Source organism: Populus alba, chromosome 14, assembly GCF_005239225.2.
Source record: "Populus alba chromosome 14, ASM523922v2, whole genome shotgun sequence".
In the NCBI taxonomy this organism is placed as follows: Eukaryota; Viridiplantae; Streptophyta; class Magnoliopsida; order Malpighiales; family Salicaceae; genus Populus; species Populus alba.
Genome location: NC_133297.1, coordinates 9,596,345 through 9,617,756, shown reverse-complemented (window position 1 = coordinate 9,617,756; position 21,412 = coordinate 9,596,345). Strand labels below are relative to the sequence as shown.

Here is a 21,412-nt window from a genome sequence, read left to right as displayed (position 1 = left end):
GTGATGAGAGGGCAGTTCTTTGCAATATCAAAGACTGGCCACCTACCCACAGAGAATTCCAAGGTGAAACCAAGGCTTCTGCCCATTCTTCTACGTGATCTGCTTCATGGAATGTCTTTTTAAAACCTTAGCCGCCTCATTTGTCAAAAGTGTCTTGACCAGCTTTTGATCATATTCAATGGCTCGGCTTTCCTGCTTCGATCAATAACTTAAACTCAGTTTTCCAACAAAATGGGAAAAACAAGAGAGTTCCCTTGCACGTAGAATGTCAAAAAAGGAGTTCTCGATTAACCGACTTTACCTTCGGGCTCTAACTCTGTTGCCTTCATGTTCGAACGAGGAAATGAGGCTCATAGGATTCCCTTTTTCAGATAATGAGTTGTCAAATTGTGGGCACTGCTCCCTTTATTATTACACTAATAACTGGCACCAAGGAATAGAAATGAGGAGAAGATTTTTCAAATCATGTTCTTTGTTTTAGTCCTCGAGCTTTTCAGTGGGGTATTAACTTTTTTAAGTGGCAAATAATTCAGTTCTCTCGCTGGGATAAGGATTTTCCCTCCTAATCTGAATAATGAAGATTTAATTTGCAAGTAAGCTCTTGAGATAAACCTTTATACGGGCTATCGTATCAGGAATAGAGACTTTTGAGTGATTAGACACTTGAGTTCTCCAACCAAGCCAGGCGATCCTTTCCTGTTCCCCCCCTTATTTCTTTCTCTGTACTGAGAAAATATACACAGATCCCTTGATTCAGGCAGCAAACAACACCAAAGCTAAAGGTTTCTTTGGCTCTTCCGGCAACCAGCACTGTTACCCTGCTGCATATTTCTTCGTTATTTGCCCGGCGACTGGCAAACTGGGAAGAATCCATGCCTGCAAGGCTTGCTCAAAGAAAATTCAAGAGTGCAATTGAACCTAATTCCCAGACCCAGCTTGGTCTCTGTTAATTAGTGTAAGGCCCGCTAACAACGGATCCTTTTGCAGGCTCACACAGATATCCAAATTCTGTGTTGGGTTTCACAACTTAAGCCTGTGGATGCTAGTGGCCCTCGCAGTCGCAGTCAAAGATTTTGCCCATTTACAAAGGCAGGCCTACATTTCTTACTAACTATCAACATAACAATAACAGAAGAGAGTCTGTACTGTTGCTCTAGACCGAGTATCATAGTGGATTAGACATTCTTATATATTGTTTATTATGGTCAAAACGAAATCATTTTGGATTGTTTTATTAAACATTTTAAGTGATCTTTTAAAATCTATATTCGATTTAGTACTTCACACTAGTCGTGTACACACGCTACACCGCAGTGTTTTTTTATAGGTTAAAAATGATGTTTAAATAGTACAAATGCTTTTTTAAGAAGGGAAAAAAATATGTCACTCAAGTTATAGAACAGATTATATTAAATAAATTGATTTTATTTCAATCATACGATAAAAAATAGATAGTAACAACAAATTGACCAAAATAAATAAATAAAATTTGAATGGCTCCAATAGCCAATACAAGGATTTTTGAAATTTATTTTATTATTTTTATTTTTATGTTTTCATAATATCAAAAATAATTTTTAAAAAATAATAAAATAATAATATTATTTTAATGTATTTCTAAACAAAAAAATACTTTAAATCATAACTGTTATAAGAATCCCAAACAGACTATTTAATTAGAAGGGCAAGGGCAAAATCATCATCAATGTTCTGGTGAACAGTGTCCATAAATCCTTGTCTGTAGGATCTTCCAACTTGTTAATTCGATGTTTGTAAGGACCATTTCCTAACATTTATTTTGTTAACTTTTGATTCTATTTATGTGGGAGAGAGGAAAAAATTGAGGAGAAGCAAGGAAAGAGAGAAGATAACAACAGTGGTTCTTTCGAAAATTATCATAGTAAAAAAATGTCAAAGAGGTCGTATGAGTGAGTTGAATAGATTGGTACGTACGAAATACTTATACATGGCCGAAAAGTGGAGATGGAAGCCGAAATATGTATTCAATTTATGACCTATGGTTTGTAATAGTATTTTGAAAGTTGGTAACGGGTTTATGGTGCTTGTTTGAATAAGTTTGAAGTACTTTTTTTATTGAAAAATGTGGGAAAATCGATGATTTGTGAATTTTAATTTTAATTCTTGAAAATTTAATTGAAATTATAAAATACAAAAACATGATTTGTGAGAAGGCTTACAAAAAACACAGGCTCATTTCTTAGGACTTTCGGCTTACAACAACACACAGGCCCATTACTTAGGACTTCCTATTTTATTTTATTAATATGTTTAAGAATCCTTTACGAGATTATAATATGAAATCTTTAGAACCCTTGTTAAGAATTTAATCTTTAAAAATAACTATGGGGATGCCGCGTGTGAAATCTTTAGTAGACGATGTTAAATGATTTCTGATTATTATTCATAAGAGAATGTTCTGATATGAAAATTTCACACAGCATCTCGTTTTTATCATCATTATCACTGTCAGTGTAAATTGATATTCACCCCCCCCACTGACAACTTCTTGTTGCAGAATTTCAATGAGGGATGTGGGCATCAATGCATCCAGTTTTTCTAAGAACTACCTGAGACAATCAAGAATACATAAATATAATCTAGGGAAAGGATTATCACAAAGACATCATGACACTGACTGACCTCATCTGCTCTTCCATGTTGCAGTTCAAGGCAATGCGAGCCATATCTATCCATGCAATATTCTCAAATAAGATCCATCTTCACAATGTGTGAGGCTGTGGATCGGGAAGGAAAAGGGTGACAAGAAACCTGTGAATCATCTCAAAGCTAGTGAATGTAATAACAGCAGCGGGGGTTGTTCTGATAAGGTTGGTGGCACAACCACGGTAAAATCCAGGGAGACCCTCTTGTTGAAATACTTTATTTATGCAATCAACCACACCAGAGTAACGCTTTTCTGAGTGGAAGCCTTGTTCTTGAAGCCTTGAGCGTACTACCTACAAAATCATGAGAGAATAAATTAATCTGTAAGAGTTTCCTGTCAACCAAGACAACTAGCTACTAATCCTAGTCAAGCATTTAGTGTCTCATAGAAAGTAAACAAGCAAGAAGCTTACAGGAGTTGGTGCGTGGAGCTGTGGGCTTATAGAGATCCAAGAAAGTCCGTACAAAGTTAATGGCCTGGAGAGGATGTGATTTCTATATGGGCAATAGTGTTATTTGGGATATCTTTTTCTCAGCATTCTTTTTTGGTGGCGAAATGAAATAAGGGAATTTTTTAAAGCTGTATCCCATCACTTCACAGGATTTCCAAGGGAAGTCCTTAAGCATTGGCATTTGGGTTTTTTTTTGGTCAGTGAGCACAATTCTCATATTTACCTATTTCAGGTATCTTTTTAAACGATGTCACAAGCTCATAAAACTGAAACTTGAATGCTAAGTGATTCTTACTACCCGCAAAAGCTTCCGAGGGTAAGAAACAGCATCATAAGATTTTTATTTTTAAAGATAAAAGTGACTGCACTCTTCATTACATAACAAGTTTGAATTTTATAAAATGCCTATAAACAAAACAATCTCAATAACAATTCTACAATCACAGGCAGCTTCGAAAATACATTTAAAACTTGATTCTGATTGCTAAAAAATGACATGGAACTTCCAATTACAAGCAAGAAGTGTTTCATTATCCAAATTTTTGCACTTTAAAAATACATACAACCCCCATAAGAAGACCATCGAAAGATTATAGAGCTTCCTGAACCTTAGAGAAGGTGGGGAGCAGTTGAGCACCTAGTACCTTTATATTCTTCATGCTGATTAGTGAACATGGATATATTAACTAATGAAATCAGATTATTTTTTCAAGAACATACCTCATGTGGATATGTCAATGTCGAAGCAAATATTTTGGAGACTGATGAGGCAACAGCAACATCACGTGCACCTAGGTTATCCATTGTGGTATTACCTGGAACAAGAAATTAACTTGAAAAAAATTCTTTCCTCTTTGAAATTACAAAGAGAGTAAAAATGATTATAAATTACCTCGGGTGGCCAAGTACATTTTGATCTTCTCATATGTTGGAAATTGGATGGCAACATGACTAACACCAGCCAATGCAGGTATAAGACCACTGATTGCCACACAAGATATCAAATCTCACCTTCAAACTAAAGACATAAATATCTAACACAATCCAATGATATTCTTTGTAGAATTCAATACCTGTACAACCCACGCATGCCTTCCTCATGAGCTATTCTTCTCAAAGCAGACAGTGTACTCCTATATGGAACGATACCTGCTCTCATTCCTTGAGTCTGCAGAGCAAAAGCAAACAATACTGTGAATGCTGACCTCCTCAGCTCCTTGAAACACGCATGCATCCACTCATCTTCCCAGCTAGTGGCCTACTAAAGGATTCTATGTTCAATTTATTTCTTCTCCTATCCTTTCCACACCAGAACAAGTCATTTACATGAATAGAAGATTTAATTATCATTACCTTGTACAATGCACAAATTTCAAGGTCATGACTTAAGTACACATGGCACAAACATATTATGTAAAATAAATAAAAAATATAATAATAATCACAAGCAACTAAATTAACAAGAAGAAGAAAAGGAACTCCTAAGCACATCAATCTAGCTAATGCTACCTGGTTTCACACAGGCAAATGCATTGTTGTTGACTGGACAAGTAGGATATCTTACTCTCAGAAAATAATAACAAATGTGAACTCGAGAGGAGGTCCTCCCCTCTCCATCATGTGAGCTCACACTTGGCCCATCCTTGAATGTGCATCATGGCTGTGGGCATGGCATGTTCATCATGGAAACAAACAAAAAGCTTGACTCAAATGAGCTATATGCATCATGCTAATGATACACGGTGTAAGAAAAGGAAACCTGGTCTAACTATTCTTTAGATGCTTCAATTGGTGAGTTCTGGGTTAATTAGTATCTTTTTTACAATTACAGACAAAATAAGACATGAACTAAACAAACGCACTTGAAGTCTTGTCTTTACAACCCAAAGAGGATTTGTGAAAATAGTTGTTGCCGCTCCAGCACCAGAAGCAGCTATCATGTTAGCACCTATTGAAAGATGATGACTTTCATCTACACAAACAACACAATCACGAGCTCGTTAACACTAAGAAAAAGTTAACTTAAGAAAAAACTATGCCACAGGGAAAAAAGAGAGCAACAATCAAGTTTTGCTTTAACACCCGTAAAGGTAGCAAATCAGCACTAACCATTGGAGCAAAGAAAGCTTTTGAACTGTTCATATATCGTAAAATAAACCTGCAAAAATTATAAAATTAGGTCATTCAGCAGAAGAAAATTCAAAGAAGCATGCTCTGCCAAAAAAAAGGAAGTCTTCAAAAGCTGGGGGAAATGAGAATGAGAATCAAAGATTATAAATTTGACCAAGTACATTTCATTATATTAAAAACTCAACCTGCGGCCTCAGTTCTCACTAGTGATTACTTGTTCTGAGGATAAGAGAACCAAGTCAATGAAGGGCCTAAAAGATCCAACACATTGTGGCACTAAAATAGCTTGTGCTATAGCACTGAATTCACCAAATGATTTATGGATTGAGGAGAACGACAAGTTCATCATTATTTATTCAATCTTGTGAGTGGATTATTTTCTTCTTTCATCATTTTCGCTCAATATGTTTCTACAATTCAAGCATCTTACAAGAAGGCAAACAAAGTTAATTGCATAATAACAGAGTTTATAGGTGTTTTTTGCCCCCAGATTCTCATAAGCGAGCTCTGAACTACACTTGCAAACATTATCAAACACTCCGCACAAACTAATATGTAAATTCAAGTCAAGTGCTTTAGTTTTACACCGATAAATAAATGTTGTAATGTACAAAGCAAAAGTCAGAAACAAAATCACTATTCTTGAAATTTATGTTTATAAGAAATGAGCAGGCAACTAAATTGAGCAAGTAATACTACAACTTACAGCCCAATTAGGAAGCAATGCTAGCACAGTTGGAGCAAGCCCCCGGTACATGCCGCGCAGCCCCTCCCTCCGAAATATTTGTTCCAAACTACCAACTATAAGACTCCCTGACCAAAATTAAAAACACTCTGTAATTCATAAGCAAATTACACGGAACCTGCAAAGAAGCTAATTTTATTTTTATTTTTTTAAATCTAACCTTTAATACTACTAGTAGCAACATCGTACTTAGGCAGACCATGGACCTGGAACCTGGTCTTGATAACATCTAAAGGACACACAAATGTAGCAGCAATAACTCCTGCACCCAAATTATAGAATAATAATAAAAAGAAGAACATCAATGTTTCAAGTAATTGATCTAAGCTGGAGAAAAAAAAAATAAAGAAAAAAGGGATGGTACCTGCAGCAGCACCAGCGCCGGCGTTGCAGAGAAGACATTGCTTGGGATTAGTAGGGGCATGAGCATGAGAATCGGTGGTGGGCATTTCTTGTAAAAAGAAGAAAAAAGCAGAGACTTGAGAAACAGAAAGAAAACAAAGAATCCTCTCTCGAGAGGGAGTTTGCAGACAGGCAGAGTCGCATGGCCAGAAGATGATCCTCTGTTTTTTTTGCTTCTCGAATCCGTCCGGCTCTTTTAGAGTTTTGCTTAATAATTTTGACAAAAACTCGCTTCAGCTCTCTCCTCTTTAAAGGAGCTAAGAAATCGAAGTAGAGGGTAGGTGTCGATAGGGTGGAGGGAAGAACATCTCCCTTGTATTGTAGGAAGAGATAGCGAGAGATTCAATTCACTGTGTGTGCGTGTGTGATTTTTATTTTAATAAAGAAATCCGTTTCTGTGGTCTAAGCTCTGATTGATTGGCCTATCATCTCTCAGCCGGACGTTTCGCCGCACCTGGGTCCCACTTTCTCTGACTATTTTTATTTTTATTTAAACTAGGTTGTAATTTTCATACTCGTCATTATATATAGTTTTTCACTGACCTCGTCAAAAATAATAAAAAATAAGAAAAGTAGAAAAAAGTTTTTGGCTGCTGGTTAATATCTGTTTTCTTTTTTATTTTTTCGGGAATTAAATTTTTTATTTCTTTACATAGTATTATTATAATTTAAAAAAAACATCATAATACAATGGTTCTCATAAATTTTATAAACTAATTATTAAATAAAAAAATACATGTAAAATTAAATATCTTAATAATTATTATTATTTAATTAAATATATGTATAAACATTTAATTTATAATTAAAAAAAATTATAACAAAAAAAGCACTTTGAAGAACTTACATATTATTTTTTTACTAATTTTATTTTTATTCTTCTCTTAACAAACGCGGTCAAATAAACCTGAATATTCAATTGTTTTACTTGGAAAAAAAGTCCGGCCCGTTACGAATTGCGGTCAAATAGCCAGTTAAAATGAGTAGTCGCTGTATGACGTTGAAGCGAGAATTATCACAAAAAGACTATGATATCATAACATGCCGGTACATACAGATAGATACACTGCATCTCATGACCCGGCCTGTCCCATATTATTAAGAGATCTTTGTACATTATGCAGTGATCAAGAGAGGGATGAAAGACGCTGCTTCTCTGCTCAATATGCAGAGCTGTAAAATGATTTCAAGATTGCCAACTCTTGTGGAATGCCACAGAGCTCTCGGCTCCCGCTGCATCAAGTTCTTTTGGAGTCTGCTCGTACAGCTTCAAGACCTGGTGTGCATAAACTGAAGAACTGGCGTCAATTATAAAAAGTAATCAAATTCTGCTGCTCCCCACAAAAAGTCTCGTGGGGACGAGGAAGGTATGGCAATTACTCATTTTCTGTTTTTTTTTTTTTTTTTCTGGGGGGGGGGCTAAAAGCATCGTATAAAGTTTGAAATTGGAAGGTCTTTTGGCCGCAGTTTACAGGAGGAGGAGCAAAGACCCCTCAGCCAGCAGACTCGGTGAATGCAGCAAAGCAAGTACTCGTTTCAGTTTCTCAGTATTTTGAACCTCTCCATTCTAAATTAGAAGGTGTTTTAGTTTTTTCTTCATCCATTCTTCGTTTGAGGGGAAGGAGTTATTTTCTAACTAAATGGGTGTCTGCTGAAATGGAGTGATCGCTTGGGTGCTCCATCAGGCCGTCTCTGAACTTTTACCAGCTTCTTCCTCACTAAGCTCCTCCCCTTATTTTCTTACAGAGCATGATGCATCGAGTACCTTGATTGTCAATTAAAACCAAGATTAAAGAGATGCGCCACTGCTTGCTTCATCTCTTCTCATCCTATGTGGCTGTCCAGTGAGAAAGAGATATTGTAGTTCCAGTGAATTGTTAATAAATGATGTATTTGGAAGTGTTATTGCAGTTTTTTTAAAAAATATTTTTTATTTAAAAATATATCAAAATAATATATATTTTTTAAAAAATATATTTTTAATATTATCACATCAAAATTATCTAAAAACATTAAAATACAAAAACAAACCCAGCAGCAATCCAAACCCATGTAGGTTAACGCGCAAAATATTTGAATTTGAAACATTGCTGGAAGAATAACCCTAAATTTCAATTAAGCACAAGGAGCTTTGAAAATTAAAGTACATAAAATTCTGGCTCCGATCTGGCCTTACGGATTCCATACAATTGTGGGATACAATTCAGTGCTGCATCTAATCTAGCTCTCTTGGTCAAGGTATATTCAACATAGACAGCATTGAAAATAGACTTGTTTTGTTATAATCTCAAGTTGACATCAACAACGCTTATATCATGTTTCATCATAGGCCATCATCGAATATGGTGGACAATAACAGTCCCTGTACGAACTCACTTCTCTTTGCCTTCTCCATGTGTTCCTCATCCGACAAAGGTGATATGTGATCATTCCTGCAATCATAAAAATACTAACGGAGTTGGTATTGCAAGAAAACGATAAAGTAGCAGTATTGATATGGACGACCTTTGCTGAATCATGATCCTCATCCTATTCTATCTTACAAGAAAGCATGAAAAAGTGCAAAATCGCATACAGCATAAGACAATAAATCAAGCAACAGGAACTTCAAGATTGCATTGAGCTTGGAATCAGGCGTAGGGCTTTCTTGTTCATCATGATTGCCCCACTTGGATAATGTTCCCCCCTTCCTATTTTGGAATGTTTGATTACAACCTCACAAGAGTTCAGTTTTATTCTTTCCACTCACAGAAAATCCATGCGCTTGCTATAATGATGGTGGTGCGACCCTATCATATGGCTCTCCCATCATTTTTAAAATGTCATATGCATCCAACTCTTCTTCTCATCATTGTTCACTAACAAATTAGCAGTGATTTGCACTTGTAACATTGGATATGCTGTGACCCACCAATCACTTATATCACCCTTTCCAACATGATTAAAACTCTGTTTAATTGAATTGAATTGAATTCAAAAATTTTAATGAAATCTCATGTTTAGAATCCTTTAAGTGTTAAGAGTTAAATTCCAAATGGAACTCAATCTCTAAAAATACTGCAAAAGTAAATTAGAGGTCAACCCCTATGATTTATAATTCCAAAAAGAAAAAATTTAATATTAAATCTAACTTTTCCAAAATACCCATGAAGAAATAAGACAAAGATAATGAGGTTAATATAGGAAACAAAATGAATTAAATTCTATCTTTTCTGAAAATATAAATTTAACTTATTTATCAACTGAATTTAAGTCGAACACTATAATTGAATTTGGTTCCAAACAACCTATTCATATCACATCAAAATTAATTCAGCTAAAAACTTATGAAAAGCTTTGCAGATCCTAACATCACGGCCCCAAACAGGGAGCGGGACACATTTTTTTCACCATTTTCAAATTCTCTCTTTCCACACTTACTTCACTATTTAAGCTAACCTTGTGTATATTATTTCAACCATCTGTGAACTGCCATGCATTTTTTTTTTACCTTACCAAATAACAAGTACTTTGATTTTTTTTTTCCAAAGACAAAATAATAATAGGAACAAACATTAGCACACATGTGACTGATGTCATAAAGCATAACCAAACAACTAACCTTTCCAACAGTTTCTCATCTGAACTTTTCTCTTCTATGGTTGCTTTACTTGAACAACTAGGCTGTACACTATCATACTTCTCAGCAGGGGATACATTGCAAAGAAATGACAATAATGGATCAGGTGCCAAGTTGGAGGAAGAAACCACCGAGGATGATCCGCTAAGTAATGATTGCAAATACCCATCCTCCAACTCCTTCTTCAGAAAAGAATAATTTGAGTGTGATTCTACTCTCCCAAGTTTCAATTTTTGCAAACTGTAATTTATAATCAAGGATGCAGACATGGCCTCAAGTCTAAATAAAAGAACTAAGAGCAATTCAACTGACTGTAAAAGGACAGGATGCAGTAAGCAAAATGTAAAGTAGATATCAAGTAAATGAGGTGAAAAGGTGAATAATTTCCAATAATCAAAACAAAAGGATATCTTGTAAATGGTTCGATGTTCTGTTGTTATGTGATCAACCATATCCATTCCCACTTTGGTGAAACAAACAGGGCATACCTGCAAACACATATTGGTGATTATGAGCAAATTGTACTTCAAGACTTGTATATCAAGCTTAACTAGGCCAAAGTGAAAAGATCCTCATTTTACTGATGGTAGTAAGTATTAAATGAACCTCATACATGCATAACAGATCACTTACTCCCCCTCCTTTCTCTTAACAAAACAAATTGATATCAGTTCAACATATTCATCCAGATGTATTTTCTCATTTCAGGTATTACCTCAATAGAATCAAGATAAATTCGTAATTCAAAGAAACGCGATCCATTATATCAGTGCAAGAGAAATGAAGTGAAAGGCGATAACCTAATCCAAATGAGAATGTTCATGTGCAGAAACTTGAATAACAAATCATGCATTAGTAAGAAGCTTGAGACCCTGTTGAATAAAAATGCAATTTTCAAGGAAGATTAATGTCAACACTTACAGTACATGAGCTTATGGTATATAAGACGAAAAGACTTCCAAGAAGAAGAAGAATGTATTATGATACTTTACAATAACCCTTTCCTTTTGTATCCACACAAACAAAAGTAGAAATAGGATTCAATATCAAACTAGTTCAACACCTCTTTAATAAAAAGCACATGGCCCAGATTACAAACGCTTAAAAGCTAAGTACGAAAGGCATTGAACAGATATAAACCAAACTTTTTCACCCGTAGCTACTATTAAAAAGAGAAAGATGGCCAATTAATGGAACCGTAAACCGATCCCTCTTGATTCAATAGGTTCTACTCAGCAGTCAACATAGAGCAACGAAAAGCATTAAATGGTTACCCAGCGCAAGCAGTCAATATAAGGCAGCTACACAATAAATAAAAGGAACGTGATATTTTTAAAGAGTAAAAATGTGAAGTAAAATACCCCCGACTTGGCTTCTAAATAATGTTCTTCATCGATGTGGAAGCACAATTCAACTAAATCAAAATCATCTGTACAATAAGGACACGGATACTCCGTCCTTAAATCATCATCTTCTTCTTCTATATCTTCAAAATCAATACAAAGATCTGTTTCAACAACAACCCACCTTTTACAATTAACAAAAGTAAAAAATAAAAAATAAAACCCTAAAAGAGAAAAAAAGAAGAAGACAACAGCAGGAAAAAACCAAACAGATATAAAAATGATAGAAGAAAAAATGAATCTTAAACATACCAGAAAGAGACTTGAGAGCAGATTGATAGCTTCTTGAAGAAGAAGTGGAGAGACCAAAGCTCCATGTATCATCTTCCATTTTAATTTAATTATCAGTTGGATAAAAATCAATTAACTTCCTGTCTTTCTTTTAATGGCAGATTTCTTGATTTTCTATCTGTGGAAAAAAAGAGTAGCAGTAGAGCAGTAGAGCAGGAGCAAGAAGCAGCAGCCAAAGAAGAAGAAGACGAAGAAGGCAAGTGAAAGTTTCAGAGAAAAGACGGAGGTGGTGTTGATTAATAAATAGATTCTTAATGGACACGAATTCCGATTTATCAAATTACCCTCGGCCTTCCGTTTATTATCACAAAAAACTACGCTCAGCCCTCAACCACCTATTTATCTTGTTGAGGTCGTTTAGACCGACAAGACAGTGGACTTCTTCCACGCCGGTATATTATATGACTTTCAAGTCCCTAAAAGGTTTGACGCTATGTTTCGAAAAATTTACTTGTTAATTAAGTTCTGTCTTGTGGGCCTGTGCTAACCGACCTGGGTTGTCTGGTCTTCTTCGGGTTTTTTTTTTTTTTTAATTACCTTTGCCTTTTATTTTATTTTTACAGTGGTTATTTTCATTTTTAAATGTTTTTTTATTTTTAAAATTTGTTTTTGATATCAATATATTAAAATGATGTAAAATTATATAAAAAAAATTTAAAGTAGAATCTTTTTTAAAAAAATTAAAAATATTTTTTAAATACAAAAATAAACGCAATCTAGAAATATTATCTTTTGAATCAGCTCATCAATTACAATTTAGAGTTTAGATCCTTCTGATTTGTTGAGCTTGATTGATTTGAGAGGGGTACCCATGCATGCACTAGTCTATTCAGAAGAAATGGATTGGGACATTCCTTCAAGTATTGGATTTTATTCTCTATTTTTTTTAGAACATCTCAAAACGTATTTAGAAATTCTAAATCACATCCCTTCATCAAGTTTGTTAAGAATAATTAATTGAATTGGTTAAAAATCTGCTGGTTTCATCTCCAAATTGATTTTAAAACAAATCTCAAATCATTCCTCAACTATATGACATTCTAGTAAATTAACCCCACATGTGATAGATTTGCTGGACATTAAAGGATAGTTTGATTGAGGATTTTCGACATGTTGAGATACAATTGAAAAAAAATAACGATAATTATTTTATATTTAAAGGATTATTTCAAAGTTTATTTAGGATTTAATTATAATTAACTTCAGTATATTTGTTAGACTTCGGATAATATGGTTTAATATAATAAGTTAATCAGATAATTTATTGATTGAGATCAGAACTTGTTTTTATTTTATTTTATTATTAAAATAATGTTATTTTTTATAAATCTTAACAACATTTTAAGTTTTGGTACCTGCCAAAGTAACTTTTTAATGGAAGACAAAGGAGCATATATAAAGCAAAAGTGTTTTTTATTGGGTATTTGAAAGCATGGTAGTGGTTGTTTTTCAAAGTACTTTTCATTTCAAAATACATTAAAAATATATATATTTTTTTATTTTTAAAAAATTATTTTTGATATAGTACATTAAAATGATTCGAAAATATAAAAAATATATTAATTTTAAAAAAAATAAAAGAATAAATAATCTTTTTTAAAAGCACTTTCCGCAGTGTCAAACATTGCTGGACCGCTCTGATTGATGAAATTGGATAGCATCTAAGTTCAAGATTTGTTTTTACATTCAAGACCAAATTGAAAATGAGCATATAATTTAGGTTCTAGTTTTAATGTTACCATCGAAGAAGAAAATGAATGGAGTAAAGGACGTGAAGACTAGCTAAATTAAAAAAGGAGGGGGATTGGGGGCTAAGATAAGCCTAAATCACGAGCAAAGCCCACCCAAACACCAGCCCAGTCGTGATCCAGAAAAACGAGAAAAGCCCACCCAAAGTTAGCTTTGATTGGCTGAGAAAGCAATTCAAAGCTCCTCCGTCGCCACCCAAAAAGACTCCTATTTCCAGCTCCTTCCACTTCCAGGTAACTATCTCATCTCTTTATAATAAATTAAATTTGATCGATTTCTATAAAATTTTGAATTTCAGTGCAGTAGCGATGCTTTTACTATAGGTTTGGCGCCGGTCTGGGTGGATGACCGTGAGGAAGTATCTGTAAAATTTCAAAGAATTCGAACCAAAATGGGGGAGTTGGTTAAGGCGCACGCGAGAGCCTTGATGCCAATCGAATAATTGAAGTTCTTACTCTGAGGAATATATTGACTTTATATGTTTATAATTCATGTATAAAGTTTAGATTTTTGTTGGATATTTTTTGTTCAGCATGTTTTTATAATGATAAATTAAATATCTTTATTTATTAGTTTATATATATATATATTGTACCTTGACTAGTTTATCTTGTGATAAAGAAAATTAACAATGAAAATAATAATATAGATTAATTGTGAAATAGGATTTTAGTATTTTTAAGATTCAAGATAGTTTAAAGTCATATTTTATCTTTTAAAATTATTTTTTATATAATTTGGATAATTTGATGAATATCATTTATCTTACTGAATTGATCTATTTTTCAATTAAGGAATCATTTAATTATTTTTCATAATAGTTTATGCTATATCACCAGTACAATTATGCTTTTTGTTTATTTTACTTGTACTTTATAAGTTTTGTTATGTATACATTGCTGTTCATATATATATATATATAAAAGTTAGTGAGAAGAGTATATAATATACCTTATTCCACACTCAAACCAGCTAAATAAAGCACTTGAAGACCTGTTTGTTTATGCGTTTCAAAAATAATTTTTTAAAAAAATTGAATTTTTTTTTATTTTTTTATTAATTTAAATTAATATATTTTTAATGTTTTTAAATCATTTTGATTTACTAATGTCAAAAATAAATTTTTTTTTTAAAATTATTAATATGTATTTTTACATGAAAAGTAATTATAACCATACTGTCAAACAAACTTACATAAACTTGTAGCGTAAAGCTCCCAATACCTGATTTTGATGTGATGAACCCAGCCCTTTTTATTTTATTTTATTTGATGTGGTGTTCGGATCACCTTATAAATTTTAAAATTCACAATGATATAAATTTTTAATAATTATTATATTAAAAATTATAAAACGTGAACATAAGATAATAAAGAATAAATATTTTGATTCCAAGTTATTACCAATGTCAGTGGTCGATGAACCCAGCCTCTCGAGTGGATGGGAGAATATATAGTTTTTTACCTTCAATGATGCTCTGCTTCCTCCTCATTCACATCCAACGAGAAGGAATAATACTCTAAGAATATATAGTTTTTTACCTTCAATGATGCTCTGCTTCCAAGCCTCCTCTTTCACATCCAACGAGAAGGTATAATGGTCTAATAGATTCAGGACTCAATTTACTATCCATTTCCATCCTATTGTGATGTGATCGCTACTGAATCTGTTGTTCCTATCATGATATTGCCTCTGTCTTCCAGCCATCTAAGACATGGATAATAGGGTAGTGGGATGAGAGAAGTCTTGTACTCTTTGTTGAACATGGCAAATAAGAAGGGAGGGATTTTTGAAGAAGGATGGCGCTCATCAAGCTAGAACGCCTACGGATTTCAATACACAAGGAGTCAAACTTTGTGTTCAGTGACTTCCTTCTCCCCCCCCCCCCCCCCCCCCTCAACCATTGTTGAATAGTTGTTTTTTATGCTTGATTAAATGGGATCATCTGGTTCTTTATAGTATCCATGCTTTATCCTGTGAAAGCTCTAGCTTCTGGAGCTTTAATGATGTTTTACACAAATTAGGTCAGTTCTTTACAATATGATGATCATAAGAACCTTCTTAAATCCAGAATACCAGAATTAAGTCAATACTCATTAACAAGATCCTCTTCACTTGATTTTCGTCTCAACTGTGCATCTCTATTAGATGCATCCAGCCAAAATGTTCTATCGGCCATCCATCGCTTATAGAAGATTATAGGGCCCAAGGAAATTTTGCTCTTCATTCTCGAAGCCTTCTAGTTTGTAATTTTTGTGAGATCTAGGCTGACACTATGCCTCAGTTGAACTGTGATTCTTTATTTTTCCTCCAACAATTAGATCAAAGTGAGATCTTGCAGGAACCATTCTTGGAGGTTAGTTTTCTGGGAATTCACTCATTTTCCAAGCTTTTTGAAGGTCATACAGTTCAATATTCACCATTTCTTAAACAAGAGTAGGGTAGGAACTAATTAAGGTTCTTTTGTCCTCAACAGCGCACCGAACCACTTGATAGGTTATAACCCCACTGCCTGGCAATCTGATAATGATTCTTCAGTGAGGAGAGATCCTGTTCCTCTTTGATCTGTAATATTTCTCATGCGATGCTTCCTCCTTCAAGGAAAACCAAGATTAGATACCATCTTATTCATATTCGAAACTTGGTTTAATGTTTCTATTTTGGGCAGACATTCATTGATCATTTAACTAGCCTGGATCCCTCTCATCAAGCTGGCTATGTCTGATTTCTCATTTTGATCAACATTGTACATATTTGGACTGAAGGGCTAGTGTGCGAATTGATAATCTTTGATGCGAGCTGAATTACCAACCAGAACAAACTCGATGTTGCCTGTGGGCTTGCATAAATGCCATTTGATAGCTTATGAGTTGCGTTTAGACAAAGCTTATAGTTTCTTCATTGTTAATCTGTGCACTTTTAAATCTTATATAGTGTTTGTTTCTGGTGGAAATTATTAACAAGCAATAAGGAGGTTGAATGGATGAACAAAATGGGATGAATTAGGTGCTCACCTCGTTCTTTAACTTCAATGAACATGAAAGATTGAGAAGGAAGAAATAGACTGTTGGAAATTTGGCCATTTCCCCCTTGTTTCTTTGCTCTCAAATCTCTAGACATGGTGTAAATTGTATGTAAAATACAGCCCAACTGATAAACCGAGTACTTGATGGACATAGATTAAGGAACAGAACAAGGCAACTCCATTGCCTTGTCTCCCACATGGTTTAGCTCCTAGACCGTCCAATAACCAAGAAAAGAAAAGGGGCAAAACTGCGGCTCTAAAGCACAGAAAGCACATAAGAAATGGAAAAACAGAAAAGTTGCTTTCTTCAAATGCTAATTACACGCTTGATTGCCAATAAGAACAAGTAACAATGTCTCTTCTTGTCATAATTTGTGGTCACAGCACCATGGTGGTCTATCACAGAAGCCAACAGAACCTCCAATCTGTAATAAACTAATAATGGTTTAAATTGTAAATACAACCCGATCCAAGTTGCCAAACGTGTAATTTGGCGCTGCAGACTAAACTGAGCCAATAAATCAATCCAACAATCAAGAAATTAGCAGCTGCTTGATACATTTTGAAGAAAAACAGAAGTGGTAATACCTGCATTATAGGCAATCAATGAATGAACAATAGAGCCAAAACTATAACAAAGGCGAAAGGAGCTGCATTTGTCTTATGACCACTGCTCGGACGTATTGCTGGGAGAGCACACTCCTCACCGTTAAAGATAACTTTGGTTGGAAACCCATCCTCACCAGCCACGTTAATGCCAGGGGTTTTTTTCTTAGTGAATGATATTACTGATTGCAGCATGCCAGGAACCCGAGGATCCTTTCTTGGGTTGTCTCCATCTCTTTCTGCCAGAAGATAATTCAAGTTTGGAAAACCTTGCATAAATAGTGTATTGTTGGATTCAGGCAGGGCACTTCCATTGAAAGAGTAGAACTTCTCAAAGCCCGGTGCTGCTTTGTCTAATTGCACGGCGGCAAACCAATCTGCAAAGGCATTATCACCCCAGTTGAAAAGAGAGATCCTTGCATTCCAGCCACCTCTGTAATCTGAAAGAACATGCCAGTTTATGCTAACTCCACAACTATCTCCACATGGAAGAGGGTTTGGCACAGTCATCCTTTTAATTCTTGCCCATTCCAAGGCTTCGCTAGTCCGGTTCTCAAATGGGAGTAGAAGAGTTGAATATGGTAGTAGAAGAGCAGTTTCATTAGCACTGCAGGTTTGGCTAGGCTTGGTGTTGCAGCCACAAGCACAGGTACTACATGGAACAACAGAATCATTGTAAAAGGCTGAGAACGACACACAACATTTTGGGCTCTGGTCCTTGAAATGTGTTATGTTGCAAACCACTTGCCAACTGGCAACTGCTGATCTTTTTGAAGGCAAACCATTTGGATCAGAGAAATGGCTTGGACTCACTGGTATTGGAGGGCCACATTCAAAGTCTGAATTAAATGTCCCATTGATCTTCCAGTTTTGTGGTGGAATGAGAAATGACCTGTTCAAATATGGTGGCATTTTGAACACTTGCATCTGGAAAACTGAAAAAGATTTGCTCGGATCCATGGTAGGTGATAGAATTGTTCCATTTCGACAACACAGGGGGAACAAGCCAAGGTTTGTATCGTTTTCACTTGTTGGAGGAAGGTCAATAATTGTAGGCAATTTCTCGCAACTCAATGCTTGAGAAAAATCCATGTCCAGATAGTACTGACCTTGGCTGCCATAAATACAATCTCTTGTATCAACAACAGAAGGATAAGCTCCTTTCATGGCATAGATAAATTCTTCACTCATCCACTCCCAGCTTAATTTCCAATTGTCAAGACGCCCAAGAGGATTATGATTTGAAATGTTAACCTGTGCCCAATAATAATTCTCATATGTTCTGGTTACATCATACATGATTATAACATCACCATCTTGGCGTGGCTGGAAATTATCTTCCAGATTGTTGTCTGGTCTAGAACTCACATTCCTGGTGCAGCACAAGTGCATCTCATTTCCTGTAAAAGTCAGAGAATAGCCCATCGTCAACGACAAACAAGTTCAAATCTGTTCTTCGATGACAAAAAGAATGTGAAAAGATTGACAAGAAGTTTGGACATAAATATCCTGAATTTTGCTTCTCATCTACAAGTCCCAAATATCAGAGCACCACACCATTGTTAGGCTACTGAACAGTAGTATATAAATATATAAATTTCTATTTCAACACAAAAGCAATACGCACAGGGTATTTCTATGAAATAATCTCCTCTAAGCAATTCTTTGCAATTTCTATCGCAAATTCGAAATTATAACAAGTTCTTTTCTCTGAAATAAATAAATAATCTTGATAGTCACGCGCAGACACAGCTTAATACTGAACTATTCTTCATTGACATATGAGAAATTACATACCTTGCGTTGTGGCAGCAGGGCAAGTATAGCCATCATTAACAAGAGTCAAATTATTTGGCAGAGGAATACCAGGATCTCCAACTCCAAATTGGGTGCCCACCAACTCGACCCGAACCTCCATCTGGGTCAAATCTCCTGCTGTATCAATAGCAGTCTTGAGGTCGGTCTCAGGAAACCCAACAAATTCTGTACCGTTTCCAACAAAACCAGGCAGAGGGGTCCCATCAGCCAACACAGCATTAGTTGCGGAAGTCAAGCGCTCTTTATATCGAAACCCAACATAGACCCTCCACGACTTGAGCTCATCCCGTCCGTTGTTGAGCACCGTGACAGTGGATTCGAACCTGTACGCTTGGTTTGTGGGATCAAAGGGGCGTATAGGACGACCTCTGTTGTAGGTGTAGGAGACGAAAACGTCGTTGCAAGTGGAATTCGATGGTGGTGGTGGCGCCTGAGAGAGAGAACTGTACGCAGAAAGTGAGATTGTAACGAGTATTACACACAGATTTCTGATAGCCATGGTCTTTGATGATGAAGAATATTACAATTAGTTAACAAGAAGAAAGAATTAATGAAGGGTGACAGTAGCGGGCAAAGAAGGAAGGAAGTGGAGTAGCTAAAGAAGTTTGGCATGGAATTGGTAAATCAAAGTGGCGTGCCGGCAAACCATAAGGTGAGCATGAGATCATAGAGAGAGGAACTGGTCTGTGTAGTTTTGAATATTCTAACCGTTAATAAGAACTTTGTGTGAGAAAGGAAATGGATGGAAAGACCAGGTCGCGTCAAGTGGCAGCGGGTCGTTGTTATGTACAGACCAGTGTTTCGTCAGTTCGTGCTTGTTTAGGCTTAGCTTATTCCCAGTTCCTATGCAATTATATTTCTCCTTCCAGCAAATTAGCGTGTCTTCTAATCTTAATTATATTTTTACCAAGTAAAACTTTCAAGCTCTCTTTTCCTTGAATAATCTTCTTTTTTCAAAGGCATGGATGCGTTTGATAGCGTAGGAATGGTTACTTTTTAAATAACTTTTCGTGCTGAAATGCATGTTATTAATATTTTTTTTTATTTTTTAAAAATTATTTTTGATATCAACACATCAAAATAATTCAAAAAATACAAATTGTATTAAATTTTAATAAAAAAAAGCTTTTGAATTTTTTGGAAACGCAATTTCAACCGCATTCCCAAACACTACCTAAATACCATGCTTGCCAGACCAATTGTGAAATATTCTGACAGTGATAAAAAAAAGTCTCATATTCGGATGGAATTATAAGGATATTTCTCCATATAATATGATTAAATTACTAGCCATCTAATTTATTTATTTTTTTAGGAGAAAAACCATTCATCTCATCGCCTATTGATCTTCCATACATCCATATATATATATATATATATATATATATATGAAGCACTTAATTCAAACCAAATCCAAGGTTGAGTTTTTGAATTGGATATTTCATATGAAATTGAAAGACTCAACCTTGGATTTGGTTTGAATTATATGCTTCATTTGATAATTTCAATCGAACGAATATATATATTCAAGTGATGCTGATGTATATAGCATTTATTTCTATAAAATATACTTGGTCATCTAGAATGCCATGACTGCTAGATAAATATTATATTCGTTTCAAGGTGTATTTAAATATTATTTCTTCTTCATTTCCTAGCTATATTCAACATGATTTCAGGTGTATGTATGTGTATCCCCACCAGCATTAAATATTCTTCAAATATTATTTCCGATTTGAAGTTTTAAGTTTATTTAAATTTAATTATTTTTTATGGCACATGCCATGTTTTTATATAATCAATTTGAATTCACAAAGCAATTTGCATGCCCTTTTCAATTTGCACGAGTCTCTGTCAAGCATCGAGCTTTTCTTTTTTAAAGAGACAAGGCATATACTTGATCTAGAATCACTCATTTTATTTTTTGTTCTTACAAAGGAAAGGCTCGAATTCAAGCTAAATCCTTTTAAAAAAATACCAACGCATCTTGAATCTTTTTCAAGATATTTGGCGATATTTGGCGCTTGCCTCTGTTCTAAAAACAGAGTTGTGGGGTATTTTTTTATCAACGTGTTATCCAGATTGATTTACATATACCTCAACTAATCTCATGAATTTTAAAATTAACAATCAGTAACAATAAAAATTCTCAAAGTTGTGGGGCATCTTCATAGGACTGGATTTAGCTTGGAAAGGAGGGTAGGTCTAAGCAGGTGGTGTCGGAGGTAGATTTACTCTTGCGGTGAGGTTGAATATTACTCAGGGGGGTAAGTCGAACTACTCTTATTCCCATTTGAAGAGTTCCGGGCAAGTTCAGATTCCTCATGTCTGTAAAAAAGCTAACAGCTGCGTGGATTGCCTCATAATTACGGTCATTCTCTGGAGATTGCTCGTTCCTATATGTTGTGATTGCCGTGTATTGTGTTGTGTTCTATACTGTGATTTTGTTCGGCATATTGCCTATTCACATACTTCTCATGACCTTTTT

General features: G+C 34.9%; 3 protein-coding genes and 2 long non-coding RNA genes across 9 annotated transcripts; 2 read left to right on the top strand and 3 right to left on the bottom strand.

The window, feature by feature from the left end:
- Positions 1-2,386: 2,386 nt before the first annotated feature.
- LOC118041017 (nicotinamide adenine dinucleotide transporter 1, chloroplastic) lies at positions 2,387-6,789 on the bottom strand. 2 transcript variants are annotated; one of them, XR_012167785.1, is made up of 10 exons: positions 6,377-6,789; positions 6,173-6,274; positions 5,974-6,080; positions 5,247-5,295; positions 5,000-5,109; positions 4,211-4,305; positions 4,030-4,118; positions 3,858-3,952; positions 2,662-2,978; positions 2,387-2,588 (listed from the first exon to the last, which is right to left on the bottom strand). XR_012167785.1 is itself a non-coding variant. In XM_035048109.2 (9 exons), exons 1-9 carry the CDS (start codon positions 6,459-6,461, stop codon positions 2,742-2,744), a joined length of 969 nt encoding a protein of 322 aa, XP_034904000.1. In that variant the 5' UTR covers positions 6,462-6,788; the 3' UTR covers positions 2,387-2,741. The 2 variants fall into 2 exon arrangements, 1 of the variants encoding a protein (XP_034904000.1); XM_035048109.2 differs by having other exon boundaries at positions 2,387-2,978; positions 6,377-6,788.
- Positions 6,790-7,436: 647 nt separating this feature from the next.
- On the top strand, positions 7,437-8,327 carry LOC140954485 (uncharacterized). Its single transcript, XR_012167779.1, has 2 exons — positions 7,437-7,781; positions 7,882-8,327. It is a non-coding gene; the product is annotated as an uncharacterized lncRNA (long non-coding RNA).
- A 178-nt stretch (positions 8,328-8,505) lies between these two features.
- On the bottom strand, positions 8,506-12,003 carry LOC118041018 (protein DEHYDRATION-INDUCED 19 homolog 6). 3 transcript variants are annotated; one of them, XM_035048111.2, is made up of 5 exons: positions 11,689-11,976; positions 11,395-11,540; positions 10,444-10,521; positions 10,016-10,275; positions 8,506-8,846 (listed from the first exon to the last, which is right to left on the bottom strand). In XM_035048111.2, the coding sequence occupies exons 1-5, from the start codon at positions 11,765-11,767 to the stop codon at positions 8,738-8,740; spliced, it is 672 nt and encodes a 223-aa protein (XP_034904002.1). In that variant the 5' UTR covers positions 11,768-11,976; the 3' UTR covers positions 8,506-8,737. The 3 variants fall into 3 exon arrangements, with proteins under 3 accessions (XP_034904002.1, XP_073260327.1, XP_034904001.1); XM_073404226.1 differs by having other exon boundaries at positions 10,016-10,521; positions 11,395-11,519; positions 11,689-12,003; XM_035048110.2 differs by having other exon boundaries at positions 10,016-10,521; positions 11,689-11,995.
- Positions 12,004-13,639: 1,636 nt separating this feature from the next.
- On the top strand, positions 13,640-14,045 carry LOC140954494 (uncharacterized). The gene is made up of 2 exons (XR_012167805.1): positions 13,640-13,709; positions 13,800-14,045. It is a non-coding gene; the product is annotated as an uncharacterized lncRNA (long non-coding RNA).
- A 2,409-nt stretch (positions 14,046-16,454) lies between these two features.
- Positions 16,455-19,713, bottom strand: LOC118041019 (COBRA-like protein 7). 2 transcript variants are annotated; one of them, XM_073404272.1, is made up of 3 exons: positions 18,904-19,713; positions 17,089-18,506; positions 16,455-16,935 (listed from the first exon to the last, which is right to left on the bottom strand). In XM_073404272.1, exons 1-2 carry the CDS (start codon positions 19,421-19,423, stop codon positions 17,104-17,106), a joined length of 1,923 nt encoding a protein of 640 aa, XP_073260373.1. In that variant the 5' UTR covers positions 19,424-19,713; the 3' UTR covers positions 16,455-16,935; positions 17,089-17,103. The 2 variants fall into 2 exon arrangements, with proteins under 2 accessions (XP_073260373.1, XP_034904004.1); XM_035048113.2 differs by having other exon boundaries at positions 16,455-16,925; positions 18,904-19,712.
- Between the last annotated feature and the right edge of the window lie 1,699 nt (positions 19,714-21,412).

Excerpts from the sequence above, each read along its gene's own strand:
- LOC118041017 (XM_035048109.2), bottom strand. The coding sequence starts at position 6,461 with ATGCCCACCACCGATTCTCATGCTCATGCCCCTACTAATCCCAAGCAA. Across the intron at positions 6,275-6,376 it reads CGGCGCTGGTGCTGCTGCAG|GAGTTATTGCTGCTACATTT; the intron begins GTACCATCCCTT and ends ATTTGGGTGCAG. Across the intron at positions 4,119-4,210 it reads GGCATGCGTGGGTTGTACAG|TGGTCTTATACCTGCATTGG; the intron begins GTATTGAATTCT and ends TGTGGCAATCAG.
- LOC118041018 (XM_035048110.2), bottom strand. The coding sequence starts at position 11,767 with ATGGAAGATGATACATGGAGCTTTGGTCTCTCCACTTCTTCTTCAAGA. Across the intron at positions 11,541-11,688 it reads TGCTCTCAAGTCTCTTTCTG|ATCTTTGTATTGATTTTGAA; the intron begins GTATGTTTAAGA and ends TTGTTGAAACAG. Across the intron at positions 8,847-10,015 it reads GATGAGAAACTGTTGGAAAG|GAATGATCACATATCACCTT; the intron begins GTTAGTTGTTTG and ends TTATGATTGCAG.
- LOC118041019 (XM_073404272.1), bottom strand. The coding sequence starts at position 19,423 with ATGGCTATCAGAAATCTGTGTGTAATACTCGTTACAATCTCACTTTCT. Across the intron at positions 18,507-18,903 it reads CCCTGCTGCCACAACGCAAG|GAAATGAGATGCACTTGTGC; the intron begins GTATGTAATTTC and ends TGACTTTTACAG.